Below are 20,376 nucleotides of genomic sequence, written 5' to 3'. Positions count from 1 at the left end.
AAACTTCTCAGTAATGTAATGTTGATTTAAGAAATGGCGACAGTAAAAGGGAACACAGCTAGCTGCTAGAATATGAAGCTTAACGGATGCTGCCTAGCTTCATATTCAAAGTAAAGACATGAGAGTGGCATAGATCTTCTTATCCAACTATGTAGGGAATAAGAGTCATTTTTCAAAATGTAAACTATTGTACAATTGTGCCCTCAATATTTAGCATATTTTGGGTTTTGGGAATTACTCACATTAGTCAGTCCTGTGTATAATTTACATCTGTCTCTGTTCTTTCATGTCAGGTATGTTTGGATCCTCAACAGTCTCCTAAGTGGATCCATGAAGATCAATGCCTCACCCTTGTTCCTGCACTGCGTCGTCCTTCACGGGATCCCAAACTTCGATGCCACTGGAGGTTAAACTCATATTGTTTACCACTATACACAGCTGCAACTCCCAATGAATATACAGTGGCCGCCACCGTGACGGCATAAAAGAACCCAGACACAACCACATCAGAGCTGGAGCAGTAAACAAGATGGAGACTTATCTGTACTTTATATCGTTCTCTTTTTCCAAAAGACACACACACACACACACACACACACACACACACACACACACACACACACACACACACACACGCTCAAACAGATTGAGGCACTTACATAAACAGAACTGAAGAGAAGAAGTTCTCTATAAGTTCCCAGTGAACCCATGGGAATTCACTCCCATGTTTGCATGTAAATAGCTGTTTTTACTAATTTCACTGAAGCAACACAGGTCTTCGTCACATCGTGGAGCTGAAATCCCTTTCTCTCAACAACTGCTTATTACACTTGCTGTGAGCCAAACAATCTGAGAAGCTACTCATACATATCTTATCCTAACAGGCTACTTAATGCCATGTTATTAACTATTATTTATTTGAGAATGTATCTTTTTTCTTTTCAGTATGTCGTCCGTACATCAAGGTTTACCAGGGAATGCAAGCAGTGTATTCATCTGGAATCTAGTAAGTAGCTTTAACGTGTGGTACAGTTATTTGTTTGCTTCCAAGAATATTTGAATACATTAAATTAAGTCATCTTTGATTTACTTACTTATTGCTGACTTTGTGCTTTCTGTAAATATCTGCGATTGCTTGCTTGAATCACTTCTCTCTTGTTTTCGTGTCAGTCACATTGGTCCAGGCCACAGAGACCGTGTATGCATTAACCTGGAGCCCGCCCAGCTTCTAAAAGGCGACATCATGGTAGGAAAACAAAAATGCCTTCTCAAAGTTTCTGACATCAGTATTGATTGTAGTAATAACAATAGTTATTGCATTTTCTTTTGCAGATTAAATGCTATCACAAAGGTGCCGTAACTTCGGGTCGTGAAGTTATTTTCCGGCTGCAGTTCCACACGGGAGCAGTGCAGGGCTACAACCTGATGTTTGAAAAAGAGGACATGGAGACTGCCAACAAAGGTAGACCTGAAAGAAAAACCTAAGAGCAGGTCTCAACGTGCCTCTGCTAGTTTACGGCGACTCCTCTGCTCCACTCGGCATCTGCAGGGCTCAGTCTGGACTTAATTTAGACTTGGCACTTTGAGACCAATAATCTTGTTTTACCAAACATTTTACGTGTACTGAGAGAATCCTATTCACAGACAACACCATTTGTCCTTCCACCTCTGAATGGACACACTAATGGCATTCCTGTCTGCTTAAATTACAGATCCTAGATTTGCAGATTATGGTAAAGTGGAGCTGGTGTTCTCCGAGGGACCAGAAAGGATTCCAGGTAGATTCCTAACCCTTCTGGGATTTTATTTAAGAAAAAAAGTTGCTACTGGGAAAGATAGTTGGAAAATCAGACACAAAGCCATTTTCCCCTCCGAGTTGTCCTGGGCTCCGTTCCTCCCCCTCTGCCCCATGGTGAGAAGGGATGTGGAATGCTGCAGAGGGGAAATGTAGTGTGAAGTGTGCGCTGACAGAGAGGTAAAGAAACGCAGCATGTGCTGCCCCAGAGCCCCATAGGAGTGGGATGTTGTGTGGTTCTGTGTGTATGTGTTGTATGTATTTGCTTACTATTGCTTTAGCATAATTAAAATATTCTGGCAAGGGTGATATTGTTGTCCCCCAACAATGACATTGCAATCCATAGCATCATGGGTGAAAGTGAAACCTTGAATACATCTTGGACTTGATTTGTTATGATATGCTGAGCTATTTTTAATAGATAAAAATAGATAATAATAAATAAATAAAAAGTATTCACTTTCTTGCAGAGAGTTCAATGAAAAGATTGATATCAACAGTTAAGTTGATACCAATCAGTTGATGATTAAGTGTTACATGAAGAATGAATGTGGGGAGCCTGCCTCAGTCCATAGATAAAGAAACTCTGTGTACCTAAAACTCACCAATAAACACATTATATCCAGTTTAATCCTTCATTAAACAAAAGTGTAAAAACTAGTGACTATAAGTTTTACCTTCAGACAAAGCCAGGCTAGCAGTTTCTGCTCTTTATGCTAAGCTAAGCTAACTGTCTGCTGGCTGTTACAACATATTTAGCATCCTAACATTTCAACAGGATTGAACTTCTCATCTCACTTTCAGACGGAAAGCAAATGAGTGCCCAAAATATCCCAAAATGTTGAACTATTCCTTTTTAAATGGCTTCTATACCTGAACAATCTAGTAAAACGAATGAAATGCTGAAATACTTTATTTTTATAGTTTGGTTTGAATAGTAAGATTTGTGGATAATAAATATATTCAGGACTGAGTAATGCGAAGTGAACTCTTTAAATCTACCATAGGGATACAATTCCACTGAAAGCTCCCTAAATATTTACACAAAAATGTCCTGCTAAGACAGAGCTTCCTTTTTTCCCCCTTGAGCCATAACAGCCGTTAAAATAACATTATGATGAATAGTATTTTATGCTACTCACTTTCTTTTCGATATATTATCAACATTATTGTTATCTTGGGGTCCAGGTGCTGACAGGTGGCAAAATGGGGCAGATGTTATTGTGGACTACAACACAGCAGATCCATTAATCCGCTGGGACTCCTACCAGAACATCTGTGATGGTGAAGGTACAGTAATTAAGCTGCATTAGTTACTACATGACTCACAAGACTTAATAACAATGCCAATGTCTGCCTAATGAATCCGGCACTACCTGAGTGAAAATACCGGTGGCTGTTTTATGAATGGAAGAAGTATGACTAGGGTCTTATTTAGACATGAAATGGTTTCCCCCCCACTTTCCTCTCTCTGTTACTTTTCCGGTACCCACCGTGTTCTCTCTGTTTCACAAAAACACACACACACACACACACACACACACACACACACACAAACACTCGTTCTCTCTCTTTTCCTCTCTCAGGGAATTAACACAGCGGGACAGGTCTTCTGCTCCATCTTATTAAGGGACTGCAGTGTGATTGCATTAACATGCAAACACAGTCACCACTAACTTGGTTTATGTTGCAAGCAGGAATTTATGTTGCAAACATGAGTTATTATTCATGAGAGGGACTTAAAACCCAGACAGCCAGGCCCTGTGGAAACAAGACTTTTATTTTGGTGAGGAAAGGAAAAGACAGCTGAAATGTAACTTTTAGGTTGCAGTGTGATAGGCATGACAAGCAGTGTTGTTTCTGTGTGAAGGATAGGGAGGATTGTTGTTGTACGTAGGGAATGCTTGGTTCAGAGGAAGAGCAATTAGTTCTCAAGAGATTTCTATTTGGTTGTTTCTTGAAATGAATAGGCCATGCTTTAACCATCCCACACACATACACACTCTCACTAGCTCCTGCACAGACACACACAGACTGCGACTCAGAGCCACCCTGTCGGGGCGTCCTGTCCTCACTGTGGTTGTTGCTCTGCACTCAACCGCAGAATTCACAACAACCTCCCAGAATAGAGCGATTTGGTGGTACCACGTCGCTCTATTCTGGGAAGCTGTTGCTCTATTCCGCATTAAAACACAGATCCACCCTTTCCCAGAGTGTTTTTATAAGCTAAGTTCAGCTTAATGAAAATGAGCTGCAGTTCTTTTATTTTCATTTAAAATACCCCAACAAGTCCATATATAATTGTATGCACTCCGCTGTGAATGCAATGAAAGAGCAAAACACTCAAATTTAAGAATCCATCAAACCAAACCAAAGACATTAACAAAGGAGCATTTTTCCCCTTGCCTTGATTCCAAAGCATTCATGTGGGATATTTACAGCCTTGCTTTCTCATGTAAACACTACATCGGGGACAGGAGACTGGGAGCTTTGTTGGAATTCAGCATCTTCTTACCACCAGTTCACTGGCAGGCCTAGTTTGACTCTGAGAGGCTGTCACTCAGAAGTTGGTCAGGAGGAGGAAGTCTGAAAACCATTTGCCACCGTAGCGCTAAGGTTGTGAAAAGAAAACCTAATTTACTTCAATGGCTTTTCACCAATCACCAGTAAGAGTGTGTGCTTATCCCCACGTGTGATTGAAGAGTTGAATTGTAAAAGATTGTTTTTTCCAGAAAGCTTGTTTACTTTGGTCTACTGTCAAAGTAGGCTGTTGTCTTTAGTGTAGTGTGGCTTGCAGCTGCTAACTGCACTGACATGAGAGAGTTAATCAGACTTCAAGATAACTCAGGTGCACTAGTGTAATGTATAGGAAGATTAGACTAAGACCACAAATTAACAGTCCTGGCAAGAGTTCTGTTGGATTGCCAGAACTAATTTTGGGACTCCACAGTTTATAAAAGGGTCAGTGTGGTTAAAAAATATTTGCTAGAGGTCATTAAAAAGATGCTAAATACTTGAATTGAAGTTGATTACTTTTTTGTTGCACCTGAGCAAAATCCCAGATTTATTTGTGACACAGAATGAAAGAATGAAGAATCTTTAAAACACCTATGGCTGCAGGCAGATCCTCTAATCTAGAATGAATGGACTGCAATTGACAGTGTTGCACATTGTCTTGCACATTTCATACCGTACACTTTTCTTGAAAATATCAATTCCAAAAAGTATCAAAGCTGTAAAAAGAAAGAAAACGACAAAGTCTGTGGATCACCTAGAGTAACTGAGAAGTTGTTTGTGCAAGGTAATATTGCTGTGGATCTTTTTTTAATGTTTGTTGACCTCTACAGCATTTTAGGGACAGAATTCTCAGTGATGGACATCTCATATCTGTCTCCATTGTACACCACTAGGGACTTGAGAGAAAATGGTAATATAACTATTTCATAATGCAATTATTTTCATACATTTTCTCTACAGCATGTACTGTACAAATTGTACACGGGACTTTTAAGAGTTTATTCCTAAACGGCTGTCATATGCATATATCGGAGGCACATATAGAAGCTTGGGCAGAAGAAAATAACGATGATGATCATCATTATGCTATCGACTCAAAGTTTTGGCATTTAGGAGGTGCAGGGTGGTAGTAACTGAGAAGGAATGGAAAGGGTTGGGTAATTGCATATCCATACACAACCCAACCTACTCCTGCGACACGAGAGCAGCTTGAGGAAAGGTTCTGGTTTTGCTGCTCTCTGCACTGTAATTGGTGGATTATTCAGGGACTGACCATACCACAACAACCAACATGATGAATGCTAGATATAAATGGTTTAAATGATTTTCTTAAGCAAAGAACATTCTCGGTTAACCAGTCATGGGTTTGTTAATGTCAGTGTTAACCCTTGTAGGTAAAACAGTTTTTATAACAATTGTTGAACCCCATAATTGAGTTTAGGGCACATAGTTTTCATGCCGATATTGTTGAACTCCAAATAGAAGGCAGGGAGTGATTTAATAAAAAGAGAGTAAAAAAATCTGGAGCTGCAGGAATGTTGTTTTCTTTCTCTGATACTCTCTGCGCCGCCCTCTCTCTCTTTATTTCCCTTTTTTCCCCCCTCTCTTCCCAGTGGGGTAGTCCCCCTAATGCAGGGCAAGAGGTCGGGTTACTTCTTTCCTCCAGCCTGCCTCCGCCCTGAAACCCCGCCTCACTTGTTTACATTCCTCTGCCCTTATTTGGAGATCTCCAGGTCCCCCCTTGTGTGGAGTGCACACACTCTCACCTTCTCAGCAGAGAAAGGAAGCAGGGGCGAACATATCCATACACTCTTGTTTTGACCCTGACCATTATCTGTTGGTTGAAAGCCATGTCTGCGCTCTTGTGTCTGCGTTGCCTCTTCTTTACATGTTTTGTTTTACCGGAGACTGGGATTGCTTTGTGTTCTTACCTGGTAGTGGCTGCAAAGGTAAGAGATTTTATTTCTTGAGACAGATGGGCGGCCATGAGGGGGAGGGAAAAGAAAAGGGAGGCAGGACGATGACAGGGGTGACGGAGAGAGAGAGAGAGAGAGAGAAAGATGGCCAGCATTGAGAGAAAGGGCAAACATCCATCCTAAAACCTGATTGCACCTTGACATAAGGCTCTTTACAAGAAGGATTTGTTGGAAAACTCCCGGCGGAACTGGCCAGCAAGGCTGCTCAAGGCCCGATGCAGGTTCCACTGGTGTGTTTGTGTGAGCAAGTTGGGGGGGCTAGGTATACATACAGGGACGTTTGCAGAGTAGGAGTAGGGGGAGCTTTTTATCATGCGTTTCTGGTATTCAGATCCTACAGTCATGGTTTGACTGAAAGGCAAGTAATTAAGGCGAAAGTTTGAGGGAGAAGCATAGGAGTAATGTTCCAGCTCTCTTTTGTTAAGGAGAGAGTGACATTGAAACAGAAAGTTTGGTAATTCTGGTACCTTTGGCAACGCTGCTCACAAGCACCTCTTCTCCAGCCATCATTTTGCGTAAGTCTAGGTAAACTAGATTCTTGTTTTCTTTTGTGATGGATTAGACTGTCTCGCATAAGGACTGCTATTTGTCTTTCACTTCTGAGGATTAAGGAGGTTGTTTGGACATGTGCTGGGGGCCAAGGGGCAGGCGAGAGGGAGTAGGGTGGTCTTAATAACAGCTGGGTGAGGAATGCAGGGGTCAGACTCTGAAGATCCTCTTGTAGCGCCATACGGAAGACTTAATATATATTATATAACCTGAGCATGAGGAACACCTTTGTCTGCTGTCGACGCTGCATACACCAGCACCTTGGCAGTTTACCTTGTGGCAAGGTGGAACTTTTTATGGCAATAAAAGCGGATTATCTTTGCTTGACATAAACTCAAATCAAAAGAAGGGATTAGAATAATTTTGGTGATTCTACTAGGGATTTTGATTTTTTTTTATTCTGACACATCTAATGAGAAAAACTCTTTCACATGTTATCACATATTTTTATTTTCACATATATTTGTTCTGTCCATGTATAAATGACCTTGTTATTTGGAGTCGGATGTTTCCTCTGTGTTGTCTGGAATGTTGTCTTTGTCAGGTGAATCAAGTGTTGAGCTTTGTCTGTCACAGATTCTAAATGATGGATCTGACATGACCGTGCATGTTAAAGGAGTCCTGTCTGTGGCTTTGTGCCGTTTGTGTTCGTCCACGTGAGCCTCTGCTGTCTGTGTTTCTCTGTGTGTACGTGTGCCCTTACCAGCTGACCGTATGAAGCGCTGCATCTCTTCTATTTTGCAGCACCACGATCTCAAGGCCTAACCCAGGAAAAAGCGTCTAACAAGAGGAGCCCCAGCGGAGGAGAAGCGACACTGGGCAGAGGGGCCCGCACAACCTCCGCCACCTCCAGCCCTGACCACAGCGACCACGCCCTCTCTGTCAGCAGCGACTCGGGCCTGTCTAGCACTTCTCTGTGGGCTGACAAACCCACGCCTGTCCCCACCCCAACCACCAACACCATCAGGCCTAACCAGGGCCCCAGCCAGCAGGAAAAGGTCCAGTTGAAGCGTCTTTTAAGTGGCTTTGGTCTTGAGGACCCCTCGCTGAGGGAGATGGGTGATCAAGGCCCCATTGTGGGCATCCAGCAGATAGTCCCAGCGCAAGTGCACATGAATGGAGACCCCAGACCCCGAGAGAGGGAAACAGACATCCTGGATGATGAGGTCATTACAGGTCATGATCTGCACAGTGTGGACAGCCTAGGTACCTTGTCGTCCTCCTGCCACAAGAGCAGCCAGAACTCCCTGCTGTCAGATGGCTTCGGGAGTCCCGGTGGAGAGGAGCAGCAAAGCCAGAGCCAACACCACCTTCACCACCCTGCACCCACTCCAATGGAGGAGTATGAGAGAGCCTATGCTGAGGCGAGAAGGGGCTGCCTGAGCTCCAGGAGCAACTCTGTGGCCTCTGCTAATCCCAGCAGCGCTCCAATGCCCAAGCAGCACGTCTACAGACAGGGAAGTTATTCTACACAGTCCTGGGTTCGCCAGCAGCAGATGGTTGCTGCACAACAGCTTATCTACATGGCAGAGGATGGAAACGAGACAGAAAGATACCCGGGGAACAAGAAAGGGAGCAGTTCACCGAAAGCAGGCCTGCTTACTGAGCCACAGGGCCCTAGCAGGGACACGACGGCAGACGCTCTGAGAAACACAGCACCACACAAAGAACAGGCAACCATGAACAATAACAACAACAACAAACGTGACGAGGAGTTTAAATCTCTCACAATGGACATTGACAACTCCATCGACCAGCTCAACCAGCTAATCATGGACCTGGATCCCACATTTGCGCCGGTTTCGAGCCACAGCAGCTCCATTAAGAGGAACGGCGCGACGCAAGTAAACGGCTCAGTCTCCAAATGTTCGAACGGCATCAATCTCCGATTCAACAATAATAACGCAGCGACCCTGAAAAACACACAGCAGACAGGTAAGTCTAACAGTCAGTCAGTCTGGGTGCGGTGGTGGTGGTGGTGATGATGAAGTGTGGTCTGGAAGTGAGATTGTGAAAAGAAATGTGTGACAGTCGTTATGAAACCATAATTATGGCAACGATATAGGTAATAAAACAACTTGAATTAACATGCTAGGAATATTTATAAATAGACAGAGTTGTTCCTTTCCAAGAGTATCATCTTTTCTTCTCCCTTCACTACAGAGTTAACTTAACAAAGCACTCCTCCTCCCTCCTCCAGCTGGCAGAAATAGCAGGGTTGTTGCCAGGTTTTCAGATGTTTTCGGTATGAATCTGAGGGAGGAGCGCCGTCCAGACTTGTCTGTATAGCTATCTGAGTAGAGGATCAGGACCGTAAATGAAGAGAAGGAGAGCAGCTGTCATCGGCCTCTGAACATTGCCGTCTCTCAGCGTTTGATTATAGAGATTGCATGATGAATACAGATATTTGCAAAATCAAAGTCCTTAACCTTCTGTTTCCCTCAGACCTTCCCATTGCTTATCGTTGTGTGTACAAAAGTTTTTAAGCATTACGTAAAACACACTAGGGCTGCTTGATTATGGAACAAATCATAATCATGATTATTTAGTAAATATTGAACATGAACTTGTTTTTTCATTCAGAACACACAACAGACAAAATAGGACTTATCTGCAAAGCATCATGGGCAACATACTTTTTTTTTTCTCAATTACTGTTTGGGTTATTAAGAGCTGAAATTGTATGTAGTTTATTGCGTAACCCTAAAACACATACACACACACAAACCATATCTTTCATATTTAATTTGAATTATCTCTAATATTTGCTCTACATGTTTTTGTATCATGTTCACCACATTTCCATCTTTTCAGACTAATTTCTTATCAATGATATGTTTCTATGATCTTCAACTTTCTCCTCTTTTGACTGCCATTTGTTGTGCAGACAGAGGTAATACAACGTAGTGACTATAGTAGTTATCCACAAAAGTTATTTCCACTTTGTTCATGTTAAAAATGATCCCAGGACAGATCAGAGGATGTTTAAGAAGGCAGTCTATGATCTGAAATAACTGCAAAAGAATTTGGAGAATGTGTTTCAGCAACTGTATGCCTGCTTCTGCCAACAATGTTAATATAGAAATTGCAAGATTACAAAATTCCTTTCTTTCCCATGCTACAAAGATTAGAACTTTGATATCAAATTTAGCTCACCCTAGAGGTCATCAAGTTTGGCACCTTGGACTTGAGAAAGTCACACTAGGTGCAAAGGATCTTTCTTTTTCTTTCTTCAGCTGAAAACCAGCGAGGCAGAGAAAACGCAGAAAGCTGTTTGGGTTTTAGCAATGCGTGAATCACACTCCAGCATGTATACATGTGGTTGCGGCGATGCACAATATGGAGACGGCCTGAGGAATTTTCAAGAGGAACAAGTGAGGCCTGAGGCAAAGTTTTTTTTTGCATTCCAATCTATACCTGTCTGTGAATATCAACTACACAGAAGTGTCATTCCAAGAAACAAATGCCGAAGGCTATAACTTTTGCTAATTTGCAAATAACTTGTAGGAAGTAAGGAATTCTTTTTAATCTAGGCTTTTATCTGTTTGCATTGGTTACATTATTCATGGCTCAGAGTCCTTTTGCCCTGCTTTGTTGTAACATGAAGTTGGAGCAAACGTTATTTATCATAAAAGAGGCCTGGTTAAGTTATATTAATGAATGATTCATGCTGACTGTTGAAAGGAATTCAAGCTCTCCATGTAACTAGACCAGTCATGCTTTTCCTGCTTGTTCTCATCACATGATTGCACCACAGCTCTATGTTGTTATTGTTTTCACAGTAAAGAAAAAGTGGAGATGGAGGAGTGAGGTTACTGTATTTATGTTGTGTAAAATAGACTGGGGCTGACATACAGCAACTGATTAAAGGTACAAAAACTCAGGAAGGTAGAGGGTCCTCTCCATCTCAGCCCAAAGTAAAGTAAAGTAAAGTGTGCAGGACAAATTTTGTGCATCGCAAAATTCTTTGTACGCTTATATCTCCAGTGACGTCATGGCTTTTAGAAGGCTGTACCATTTCAATTGCATTTTTATTATATTTTTATATTAACCGTTACCGTGCATTTGATCAAACAACATTATGGCACAAGACCCATTAATACATGTAACATATGTGTTTGTAAAATGCACCTGCAGCCATTGCTTATGTTAATAACTGTATAATTGACTTGATAAGTTATTGTGGTTTCATCATGATGATAGCTTAAATGAATGTCCCAATATAAGCTGGTCAAGACAATGATATATATTATATACTTTTATATCAGTAGCTATATCCTGCTGAAGTACATCTTCTGAAAAATCATTGAATCTTTTATAACTAAAATAACCAGACAAGAGAATTTCCGGAGAATTCAATGCATGAAATACCTGACACATTAAGAAGTTCATTACATTGATGCAAAAGTGCTGTAAAGCCAATGTTGCCTAGAAGCAGTCCTGCTCATTGATTTGCAATGGCCAGACACAACTAAGAGGAAATTGCCAAATCTCTATTGCATCACAATGCTGTATTTATCCTGATCCTGCCCTACCCAACTCTTGAGGGGATGTGAGGTTATAGAAATGATGGCACTGAATGTCAGTCATTGCAAATAAATATAATTTGTCTCCACCATTCAGATCCATGCTTTCCTATCTCCAGGACTTTTCCTCATACCTCTTGAATAAAATCCTGTACATACACCCTGATGTATGTTATGTTAGATTAAAAAAAACTTGTGATGCATACCCTGAGAAACCTTTGACAAGCACGTATGCCACTGTTTGTGTCATCCAAAGTGAGTGATGATCCCCGGCATTAGCACCCATGCACTGTTAGCATTCTTCAGGGCTGAGAGGTCGGAGCCTGCTGGGAGGGCTCAAATTAACACCCTGGTGCTGAGTGGCAGCACTCAGATTAGTCACAACATTAACCCCCCCTCCCACACACACACACACACATACACTCCACACCCTCCAGCCCACCAGCCAGACCCCTTGCATTCCTCAGCTGTCTTCTCAAAATATGATTATAGGCAGTACACCCACCGGTAGCGGTGTGGTGATGTCACTTGGACAGATGAAATTCAAATGATCAATGCCCGACATTTAACACAGTCTAGATTAACATAAATTGAATTGACATTAGTGTGTTTGTTGGAATACAAAGTTCAATTTAGTACAGTGGGATAAGTGGAACACATTAAGTTGCTTTGAACATCAGTTTTATGTGACTTTTGACATTGTGATACATATCAGAAAATGTCATTATTACTGTTGTGATATGTTTTTCAACCATATTGCCAAACCCGACTCTAGTATGCCTTAATTTCAGAGTAGACAGACATTTCAATAGTACTTGACTAGAAGAAGATGCAGTGTTGGAAAAGAACATTTTGCTGAATACTTTCGTAAAATATATCAAAGGTTAAAGCACTGTAATCTTTTCTTTCAGTTCTATGTACTTTACTTCCTTGAAATCAGTGATGCCTGTGGATCTGTTAACATTTAATGACCTGCTTGCCGCTGTCTACCTGTGTGTATCCAGCTGTCCAGTCCAGTGAGGGACAGGTGGGTGTCACGCGGAGTGTGAGTCGCCAAGGAAGCGATGTCACGGATCATCCAGGCTTCTGTAACTCAGGGTGGGGGGGGACAGAGGACTACAGGGGTCAGCGGACATACTCCCCCTGCATGCCACAGTCTCATGTAAATACAGCATGTGCACAGTGTATAATGACTCTTTCCCCCTTCATGAATCATTCTAGTCTGTATGGTTGGTTACATGTAAGCGTTTGTTTGTTACAGCACCCCTTGTTGTACAGGACCGACAGTGTTGAATATAGGGCCCAGGGCCCAGACATGGACAGTGGGGTCGAGGCCGGGAGTGACATGACTCCACTTACTCCTGCCTTTCCCATCTCTCCACCAACACCTTATGGTGAGTACTGTGTGTTTCCCGTGTCTGTTGTCATTGATGGATGTTGTCATTTACACTGAAACATCTCACTTGTAAATATGTTTCTTTTATCTTTTGATTTTGCATGTATTTGTGACCAGCTTTGTTTGGTAGGTTTAATGAAATGTCCCTGTCCTTTGTGTTTTCAGTGAAAAGTATGTCAGAATTGACTCACCTCAGGCAAATACCATCTCCTAGCATGCAATCTTACGGTGGCTACAGAACAGATCATGGTAGGTTCAGAATTCTTCTGAAGGCAAACTGACCACATCATATGAGTTTGGTATGAAAATTCTTTAGTCTGAGGGAAGATAGTGGTCTTTCTCTGTGAACTTAAAAGCAGTGTTTAACAATGGGATACAGAGCAGTGGTATAGAAAAACGTTCTGCATATAATTTGATGGTATATATTTAAAATGCAGAAATGTCATTCCATTGTAAAATAAAAATGGATAATTTGTCTTTTTTTCTAAGCATATGGGTTTAAGGCACCTTATCATAGGAAGTTAAACAGCTGGCCAAGTTGTTGTGAAAAACAAAAAGAACCCAATGCTGTTTTATTTGTGCAGAATTTCCCCTCTTTACCTCATATTCCCTTCTCACTAGAATGGAGCTATTTCAGGTCCCTCTTTCTGTACCTAATAATGTTGACGTTGTTGTTTGAAGAATTATAGTGGTTTTGAGACAGAAGCCGAAAACAAAGATGCCTCATGCATGGGAAAGTAGGGAGATTCCTAACCAGTATGTGCCCTTCATGTTTGGTTTTTGGAGAATGTCTTTGTGGTCACAGCCTGTAGAGAAAACATTTTAGGACACAACCATGTTGTTCTTCACATTAAGGCTGAGCACTTTTTTTGTATGGATGTTTTTTTGTGGTGTTTATCTGAGGTGGAACACACCCTGGCTGTACAATTTTTCAGAGATGGGAGGTGTGCATTCATAGCACTTTGTAGCATCAGCATTTATGGACTTTAATGCTATTTTCCAAAATTCGTCATGTTTTTATTGTTTAATTCATCGAATTATTACATACATAGGATGTTATTTGTGCCCTTTTAAATTAAGTTAGTTGTGTTTCGCTTGGCATGTTTTTAGATTACTGGACATGGTCTGAAACTACACACACGTCCTGAATATGGATTAAATCTCCATGAACGTAAACTTTACTTTCATGTTCATTCTAATTTGAACTCTTGGGGACTTGTTTCCATAGTGATCTGCAATATGTCTAAACGTTGTAGGGCCTTGGAGCAGATCTGTGCCCCTGCTGTGCCTCTTACTACCTCAGACACCCAGGCAGGAATCACCACATTCAGTCCTGCCACATCTCCATGGTTACTGTGGGTCAGGAGGCATGACTTTTCCTCCCCTATGAAAGTGTCTCAGTGTACTCGGTGGGGAAATAGGGACTAGAAGAAAGCAACAACTCTTACAGCTTTGCACCTCTAATTCCTATAAAGGCAGCCCAGAGAGAACTTTGCTGTAAAACCGGTGTTAGAACATGAGCTTTTTTAGATTCAAGGCTGTTAGTGGCTCCTGATATGTTGACTCTATGGGTTGTGGCAGGGGTAAAAGGTGACTGGTTTTATGTAGATTGAAGGCTGGGTTCATTTAATTTCTACTCCAATATTGATTGGTTGTCACTTAAATTAATCCAGAGCTTTTTTGCAGGGATTTGTTTTTGCTGTATTATACACTCTTACTTGTTAAAGTCTTCTTTTTTTTTGTCTATTGCAACTTTTTAAGTTTGTTTCTCTCAGTAATAATTGTATGTATGTGTGTGTGTGTGTGTGTGTGTGTGTGTGTGTGTGTGTGTGTCTATAAGTATATATATGTGTGTGTGTGTGTGTATGTATTCACTGTATGTATTTATGTATGTAAATGTGTTTTCAAGTCAATTTATTTGTATTTCAATTCAACATTTCAAAGAAAAACAGCACCTGACTGTGAATGCGGTCAATAAATGTGCTTGAATTTAAACTTCTGATTTGTTTTACTGCTGTGACACAGAACCCCGGGGATATTCAGAGATAATCAGTCATGTTGGACTCGACAATTTACCAGACACCATCAACTGCCACAGGATGCTAAGTGGAACACACTCTGCCTCTATTGTTGGGACCCTTCCGTGGACAGACAGGTACAGATCTGTCCTAACCAGAACTTTAAAGCTGGACCGACCACTTGTTTGCGCATTTTCAATTTGCACATAAAGTAAAAGCACAGTGGAAACACCTCGAACTAAGAAAACTAATTTGAAATATTGCTACCACGTTTTTACATTTGGCTGATTTGGAACAGTTGGCGTATTAATAAAAACAAAATGTGAGAAAGTCCAATGAAAAGAGACTTAGCCAATGAATACCGACATACATGTAGCATGTGACTTAAAGGTCACTGAAGAGATGAAAAATGGCGTCACATGAAAACATCTGATGCGTGTGGAGTGAGGAATACATTTAAAATAATTACAAATGTAATATTTCCACCACGTTCTTACATTGTTTGAGATTGTATTGGCACTCTTTTAGTTATCTTGTTTATGTGTTAATGGCACACACTGAAAGAGAAAGTGCCACCAACTGTGTACCTTGATCCACCTAACTCCTCATATTTGCATGATAGTGGTGGATAGAAATGTGCATTAATTAGAATTCTTTTGCAGCTTTTTGCTTCTACATTTGACTGGTAACTTGGCTATATTGTTTTTTTTACAGTATGTTTATGACCTTTTCTTTTATTCTTTTAAGTTCATCAACAAACCAGTCCTGGCCAGAGCATCCTGTCCTGAGCTGCCAATCATCTCTGAGTGGCTACCCCTCTACAAGACAACCACCGCCGCACTCCATGTCACTGGACTATGGTCACCACTCTCCTCCCCTGCACCACCCGCACATGCACCCTGCCCCCAACGCCCATAGCTCTCCCCGAAGCAGCCAGCTCAGCTGTATGGCACGCTATGCTCTTAGCCGCAGTCCCGCTCAAAGCTTTGACGAGCAGGATGACTCCGGTCACGGCTATGGCACGGACTGTCCAAACACTCACTCTAATCTGCTGGGAAATGGAGGCATGGACAGGGAGCTTTTGTCCTCCATGGATGGACAGACTCAGCTACAGATGCCCCAGATGCTGCCCCCCGTTCTGCCTGAGAAGAAGAGGGCATCAGATGGGGAGCATTCGCTGGGAACCGTGTCTCCAGCCCTCAGTGGGTTCTCGAGCCCCCACAGTGGGAGCTCCCTGAGTATTCCCTTTCCAAATGTTTTGCCTGACCTCTCATCTCAGGCGCTGGGCACAGCCTCACCTCTGCCAGGTAAGCTACATATTGAAGCCAAACCCCTCATTAACCACACACAAATGAACACTTTGCTGATTATTTTGCTGATAATTGTTTTCCAGATGTACTGGCCAACAAGCAGGTTACTGTAAAGTTTGTGCAGGACACATCAAAATATTGGTATAAGCCAGATATCTCAAGGGACCAAGGTAGGCTTTTGTTCCAAAGTAATAAAATAAAGGAAATAATTTCACCAAATATAGAGCCACTTCACTATTATGTTTCTCTTCACACAGCAATTTCAGTCTTGAAGGACAAGGAGCCTGGTTGCTTTGTTGTGCGGGACAGCCATTCCTTCAGAGGGGCTTATGGACTCGCAATGAAGGTGGCTACTCCCCCACCATCTGTCCTGCAACAGACCAAGAAAGGTACAGCACATGTGGACGACAAACTTGTTGGTTTATACTAATTTGGTTTGAAAATAATAGTTTGTCGCAGAAGCCTTATTTTTTTGCATATCTTAGTGCAAATTCTAAACTTTTTCTTTTTGAATGAACATTTGTTATGACAGGTTAATATTTTGGGAAATACCAATATTTCCTGGCTTTCAATGAAAAGATTCATACCTCTCCTGTTTGGGTGTTAATCATATAGCTGAAATCAGGATGTGGTTAGCCTAGCTTAGCATAAAGCGGGAAAACTAGGGGAACTAGCTAACTTTGTTCTCAAAAGGTGTATTTTAATTAATTCTTTCAATTATCATAGTGAATATAGCAAAGATTGGTCCAGTAATACAGAGGCCCTGGGAATAATTCATCAGACAATCACACAAAGCCATCTACAGTTACAGCCCACTGTACTTGTCTTCATGCTGGAACATGAGAGTGTGTTGTGCCAAACAGACCCCTTTTGCCTGATAGTCTTAGACCTACAGCTAATGTTTCAGCCCTTAACAAAGGATGTGCTGGGTCCATAAGCCAACTCTGATCCCATGGCCATCTCCTGGGAAGCTGTCTGCCCCACATATCTCTGTCTATTATGGATGTAATATCTAGGGACTGAGGTCAAGACAGCCTGCTTGGTTATTTACTTCCTAGGGTTGTTGTTTAGCATAATCAGGAAATACAGGGTGGAAGTATTTTGAAAGAAAACAAAGTCTAGAGATGAATCTGGCCAAACATTCTCTCGCTATGTTTCAACATGAAACCAAAGGCTGATTGAGTGGTGAGAGAGATTCACACATCATTTTTTGTTGTTAAGAAAAGGGCTATAGGATAATAAATCACCCGGATAAATAATCCAACTTGTGTCTGAGACACATTATCATAAGCAACGCATGGGGCCACAAAGGATGCCCTACCTACTGTATACCGGGCCACCACAGCGTTCAAAGCTTTAAAATCATCTCCCACCCACACCTGCCCTGTTGTGTGCCTTTGACCCCGACACGGTCCAAGGGCACCTATGGTGCCATCATGACATGGTCCTTCTCTGCACCTTCAGTTTAGGGCATTGTGGCTCATTTCTAAGAGTGAAACCTAACCCACCTTTTGGAGGGAGCCTTTCTCCAAGCCTTTGTGTCAAGACATTCCTGACAGACTCCTCCTGCCCCCCTCAGTGGCGCTTCTTTTGAATCTTAATCCCATTAATCTCTGGAGAGATTGAATGTAGCGATTTCATGTTTTATGTAACTCAGGCTGGGAAATGATGTGTGGTTCTGAGATAAGTTTTTGGAGCTTTTATTTAGGTCAGAGTAAATCTAGGCTGTCAGATAGAGGACCGTTTTTACTGAAAAAGACCACAGGCTATTGTGAGGAATTAATAATTGTAATATTTTGTCTTCCAGGTGGTGATCTATCCAATGAATTAGTACGCCACTTCCTGATTGAGTGTACACAGAAAGGAGTGCGGTTGAAGGGTTGCCCCAATGAGCCCTATTTTGGTGAGAACCTATTTTGTTAAAATCTCTCTCATTACAGCTGGTTAACAACAGGGACCCCTCATGGCTGTTTGGCTACATTGCACAAAATGAAAGACTCAGGACAGCATACTGCCCTCTGTTTTTCTGTTGTATTGTACCACTATCTACTGATTGGTCATTTTGCCTGCAGCATAACATTACAGAGTAACGCACCTGACATTTTATCCACAGCCTGCTGCTCCATGTTTTCATGTGTTGTTTTGAAGGTGAGAGGCAGTAAAACATCAAATCTTTTTCGCTCTAACATTGATATATCTTTGTTTTACAGGAAGCTTAACTGCACTGGTCTGCCAACATTCAATCACCCCGTTGGCCCTGCCCTGCAAACTTATCATTCCTGACAGAGGTAAACATTCAATGCGCTGTCACAGACCTCATTTTTGGTCAGAAGAGAAAATTAATTAGGTCTTGTTTCTACCCATATCTGTCTGGCCTTTTGGGCATTATATGTTTTTATGAAGCTGTTATGGTTTTCCCCCAAAACTCTCACTGACTTATATGCTTTTCTTGTTTATAGATCCTCTTGAAGATGTTGTGGAGACTACCTCACAATTAGTCACCAACTCTGCGGCTGAGCTGCTAAAACAGGGTGCAGGTAATCAGGCTTTTAAGATCACTTGCTTTGAATAGACGTTATGACAAAGCAATGATGGCATTGTACATAAAAATAGACGCAACGCACAATCGTGGATTGTCATCAGGGACTATGTCACTTACTACAGTTATCAGCTCTCAGCAGTTGTAATCCGCATGTAATTTGAATCTGTGTGTCCCTGTAGCCTGTAATGTGTGGTACCTGGGCTCCGTGGAGATGGAGTCCCTAACAGGCATCCAGGCGGTGCAGAAAGCTACCAGTATGTCTCTGGACTCAAACCCTCCCCCAACTTCCACTGTAGTCCACTTCAAGGTGTCCTCCCAGGGAATCACCCTCACTGACAACCAAAGGAAGTGAGTGAAACATGAGCATATTCACACCATACACACATGCAGAGACATTTTTCTTAACCCCCCCCCTTCCTCCGTCTCTTTTTAGGCTGTTCTTCAGGAGGCATTACAATGTAAATACAGTCATATTTTGTGCATTGGATCCTCAAGATAGAAAGTGAGTATTGCTGACTTAAAATTTGAGCACATGTCATTTAAGAGTTAATAGAGTGTCTGTCGTGGCAATCGTTAGGTAAACCTTTTATTACTCTAAACAGGTGTGGTATGTCACCACCTTGTCGCTGCTATTTTTGAATGTGCAGTTGAGAAGTTCTACCAAGGTAATAACAATCCTCCTTTCACTGCTCACAGGTGGAATAAAGATGGCTGCCCTTCAGCAAAGTAAGTCGATTGTTATTATTTTCAACCAGAGCATTAAAGAAGTTCTATATTTAAAGGATTGTGGTCAGTTTGAGGCAGATGACAGTTCTGCTGTAAAGTCTTTTTATTCACCTCTTCAGGATCTTTGGCTTTGTGGCGAGGAAAACTGGCACTTCCATGGACAATATTTGTCACCTGTTTGCAGAGCATGACCCTGAGCAGCCAGCAAGCGCCATTGTCAACTTTGTTTCCAAGGTGATGATTGGCTCGCAAAAAAGTAAGTAGGCCTGCCTCAGACTGAGCTGATCACCTAGACAGACTTGTACTCAGAGTAGAAACAAGAAATAAAGACTGAAAGGCTGAAGAAAGGACAAAATGTAAAGGACTGAAGATGGTGGCATTAACCCAGGATGATAATAATAATATTAACTGGATATTACGTGCATAATGATCACTTACCAACACCAGGACATTTAATACATTTATTTTGAATAGAAAAATATACTTCTCTTCTATGCTCTTACTTTTCTTTCCTGTAAAATGAACTGTAAAGTAGCGGGGAACACAATGGCTGCTTTTCTCATTTGTGCATAGCATTTTTATAGACAAATCAAGAAAGCTGAACCTTGTTATATGTCATTGTTTTCTTATATTTAACCAAAACAAACTTCATTTAAGCTTTTAACATTCTGTTAAGTTGTAGCTAATGTAGAAGCACCACTGTGCTGCATCTGTCCAGCATGCAGTATTTTGTTGTGGAGTTTAATACGTGGAAAGGCAGTGCAGCAATTATGTATAATTAGGACAGGCTACAGGTGCATACAGGATTATCTTGTTTTATCTATGCAATGTAAATGTTTTATTTTTTTAAACCACAGCCTTCTGTACACTTGCAACATTATCTGGTTTATCTGATCCTTGTTAAATAAGTGTCTTACTCTTATGTGAATATGACCACTTTTAAAGCTGTCAGCGACATTTTAATTAAAGTGTGTGCGTGCGTGTGTGTTGAAAGGAGAGAAATCATAGAAAATATTTTAAT

General features: G+C 41.5%; 1 protein-coding gene across 1 annotated transcript in view; it reads left to right on the top strand.

Moving 5' to 3' along the window:
• The window catches only part of LOC117954865 (tensin-3-like), a 32,468-nt gene extending 12,571 nt beyond the window's left edge, over window positions 1-19,897 (top strand). The window contains exons 7-27 of the mRNA XM_034888903.1: window positions 294-406; window positions 946-1,006; window positions 1,171-1,246; window positions 1,333-1,462; window positions 1,713-1,778; window positions 2,984-3,085; window positions 7,582-8,772; window positions 12,368-12,525; window positions 12,625-12,757; window positions 12,925-13,008; window positions 14,785-14,914; window positions 15,525-16,084; window positions 16,171-16,257; window positions 16,345-16,476; window positions 17,895-17,990; window positions 18,298-18,375; window positions 18,547-18,624; window positions 18,809-18,977; window positions 19,063-19,131; window positions 19,326-19,355; window positions 19,475-19,897. Coding sequence (XP_034744794.1) covers window positions 294-406; window positions 946-1,006; window positions 1,171-1,246; window positions 1,333-1,462; window positions 1,713-1,778; window positions 2,984-3,085; window positions 7,582-8,772; window positions 12,368-12,525; window positions 12,625-12,757; window positions 12,925-13,008; window positions 14,785-14,914; window positions 15,525-16,084; window positions 16,171-16,257; window positions 16,345-16,476; window positions 17,895-17,990; window positions 18,298-18,375; window positions 18,547-18,624; window positions 18,809-18,977; window positions 19,063-19,131; window positions 19,326-19,355; window positions 19,475-19,619 — 3,688 coding nt within the window. The 3' untranslated portion in view covers window positions 19,620-19,897. The remainder of the gene's footprint in view (window positions 1-293; window positions 407-945; window positions 1,007-1,170; window positions 1,247-1,332; window positions 1,463-1,712; window positions 1,779-2,983; window positions 3,086-7,581; window positions 8,773-12,367; window positions 12,526-12,624; window positions 12,758-12,924; window positions 13,009-14,784; window positions 14,915-15,524; window positions 16,085-16,170; window positions 16,258-16,344; window positions 16,477-17,894; window positions 17,991-18,297; window positions 18,376-18,546; window positions 18,625-18,808; window positions 18,978-19,062; window positions 19,132-19,325; window positions 19,356-19,474) is intronic.
• Window positions 19,898-20,376: the final 479 nt, after the last annotated feature.

The sequence above is a fragment of the Etheostoma cragini genome, chromosome 12 (genome assembly GCF_013103735.1).
Source record: "Etheostoma cragini isolate CJK2018 chromosome 12, CSU_Ecrag_1.0, whole genome shotgun sequence".
NCBI lineage: Eukaryota > Metazoa > Chordata > Actinopteri > Perciformes > Percidae > Etheostoma > Etheostoma cragini.
The sequence above is the reverse complement of the archived record's forward strand: the minus strand, read 5'-3'. Positions and strand labels throughout refer to the sequence as shown.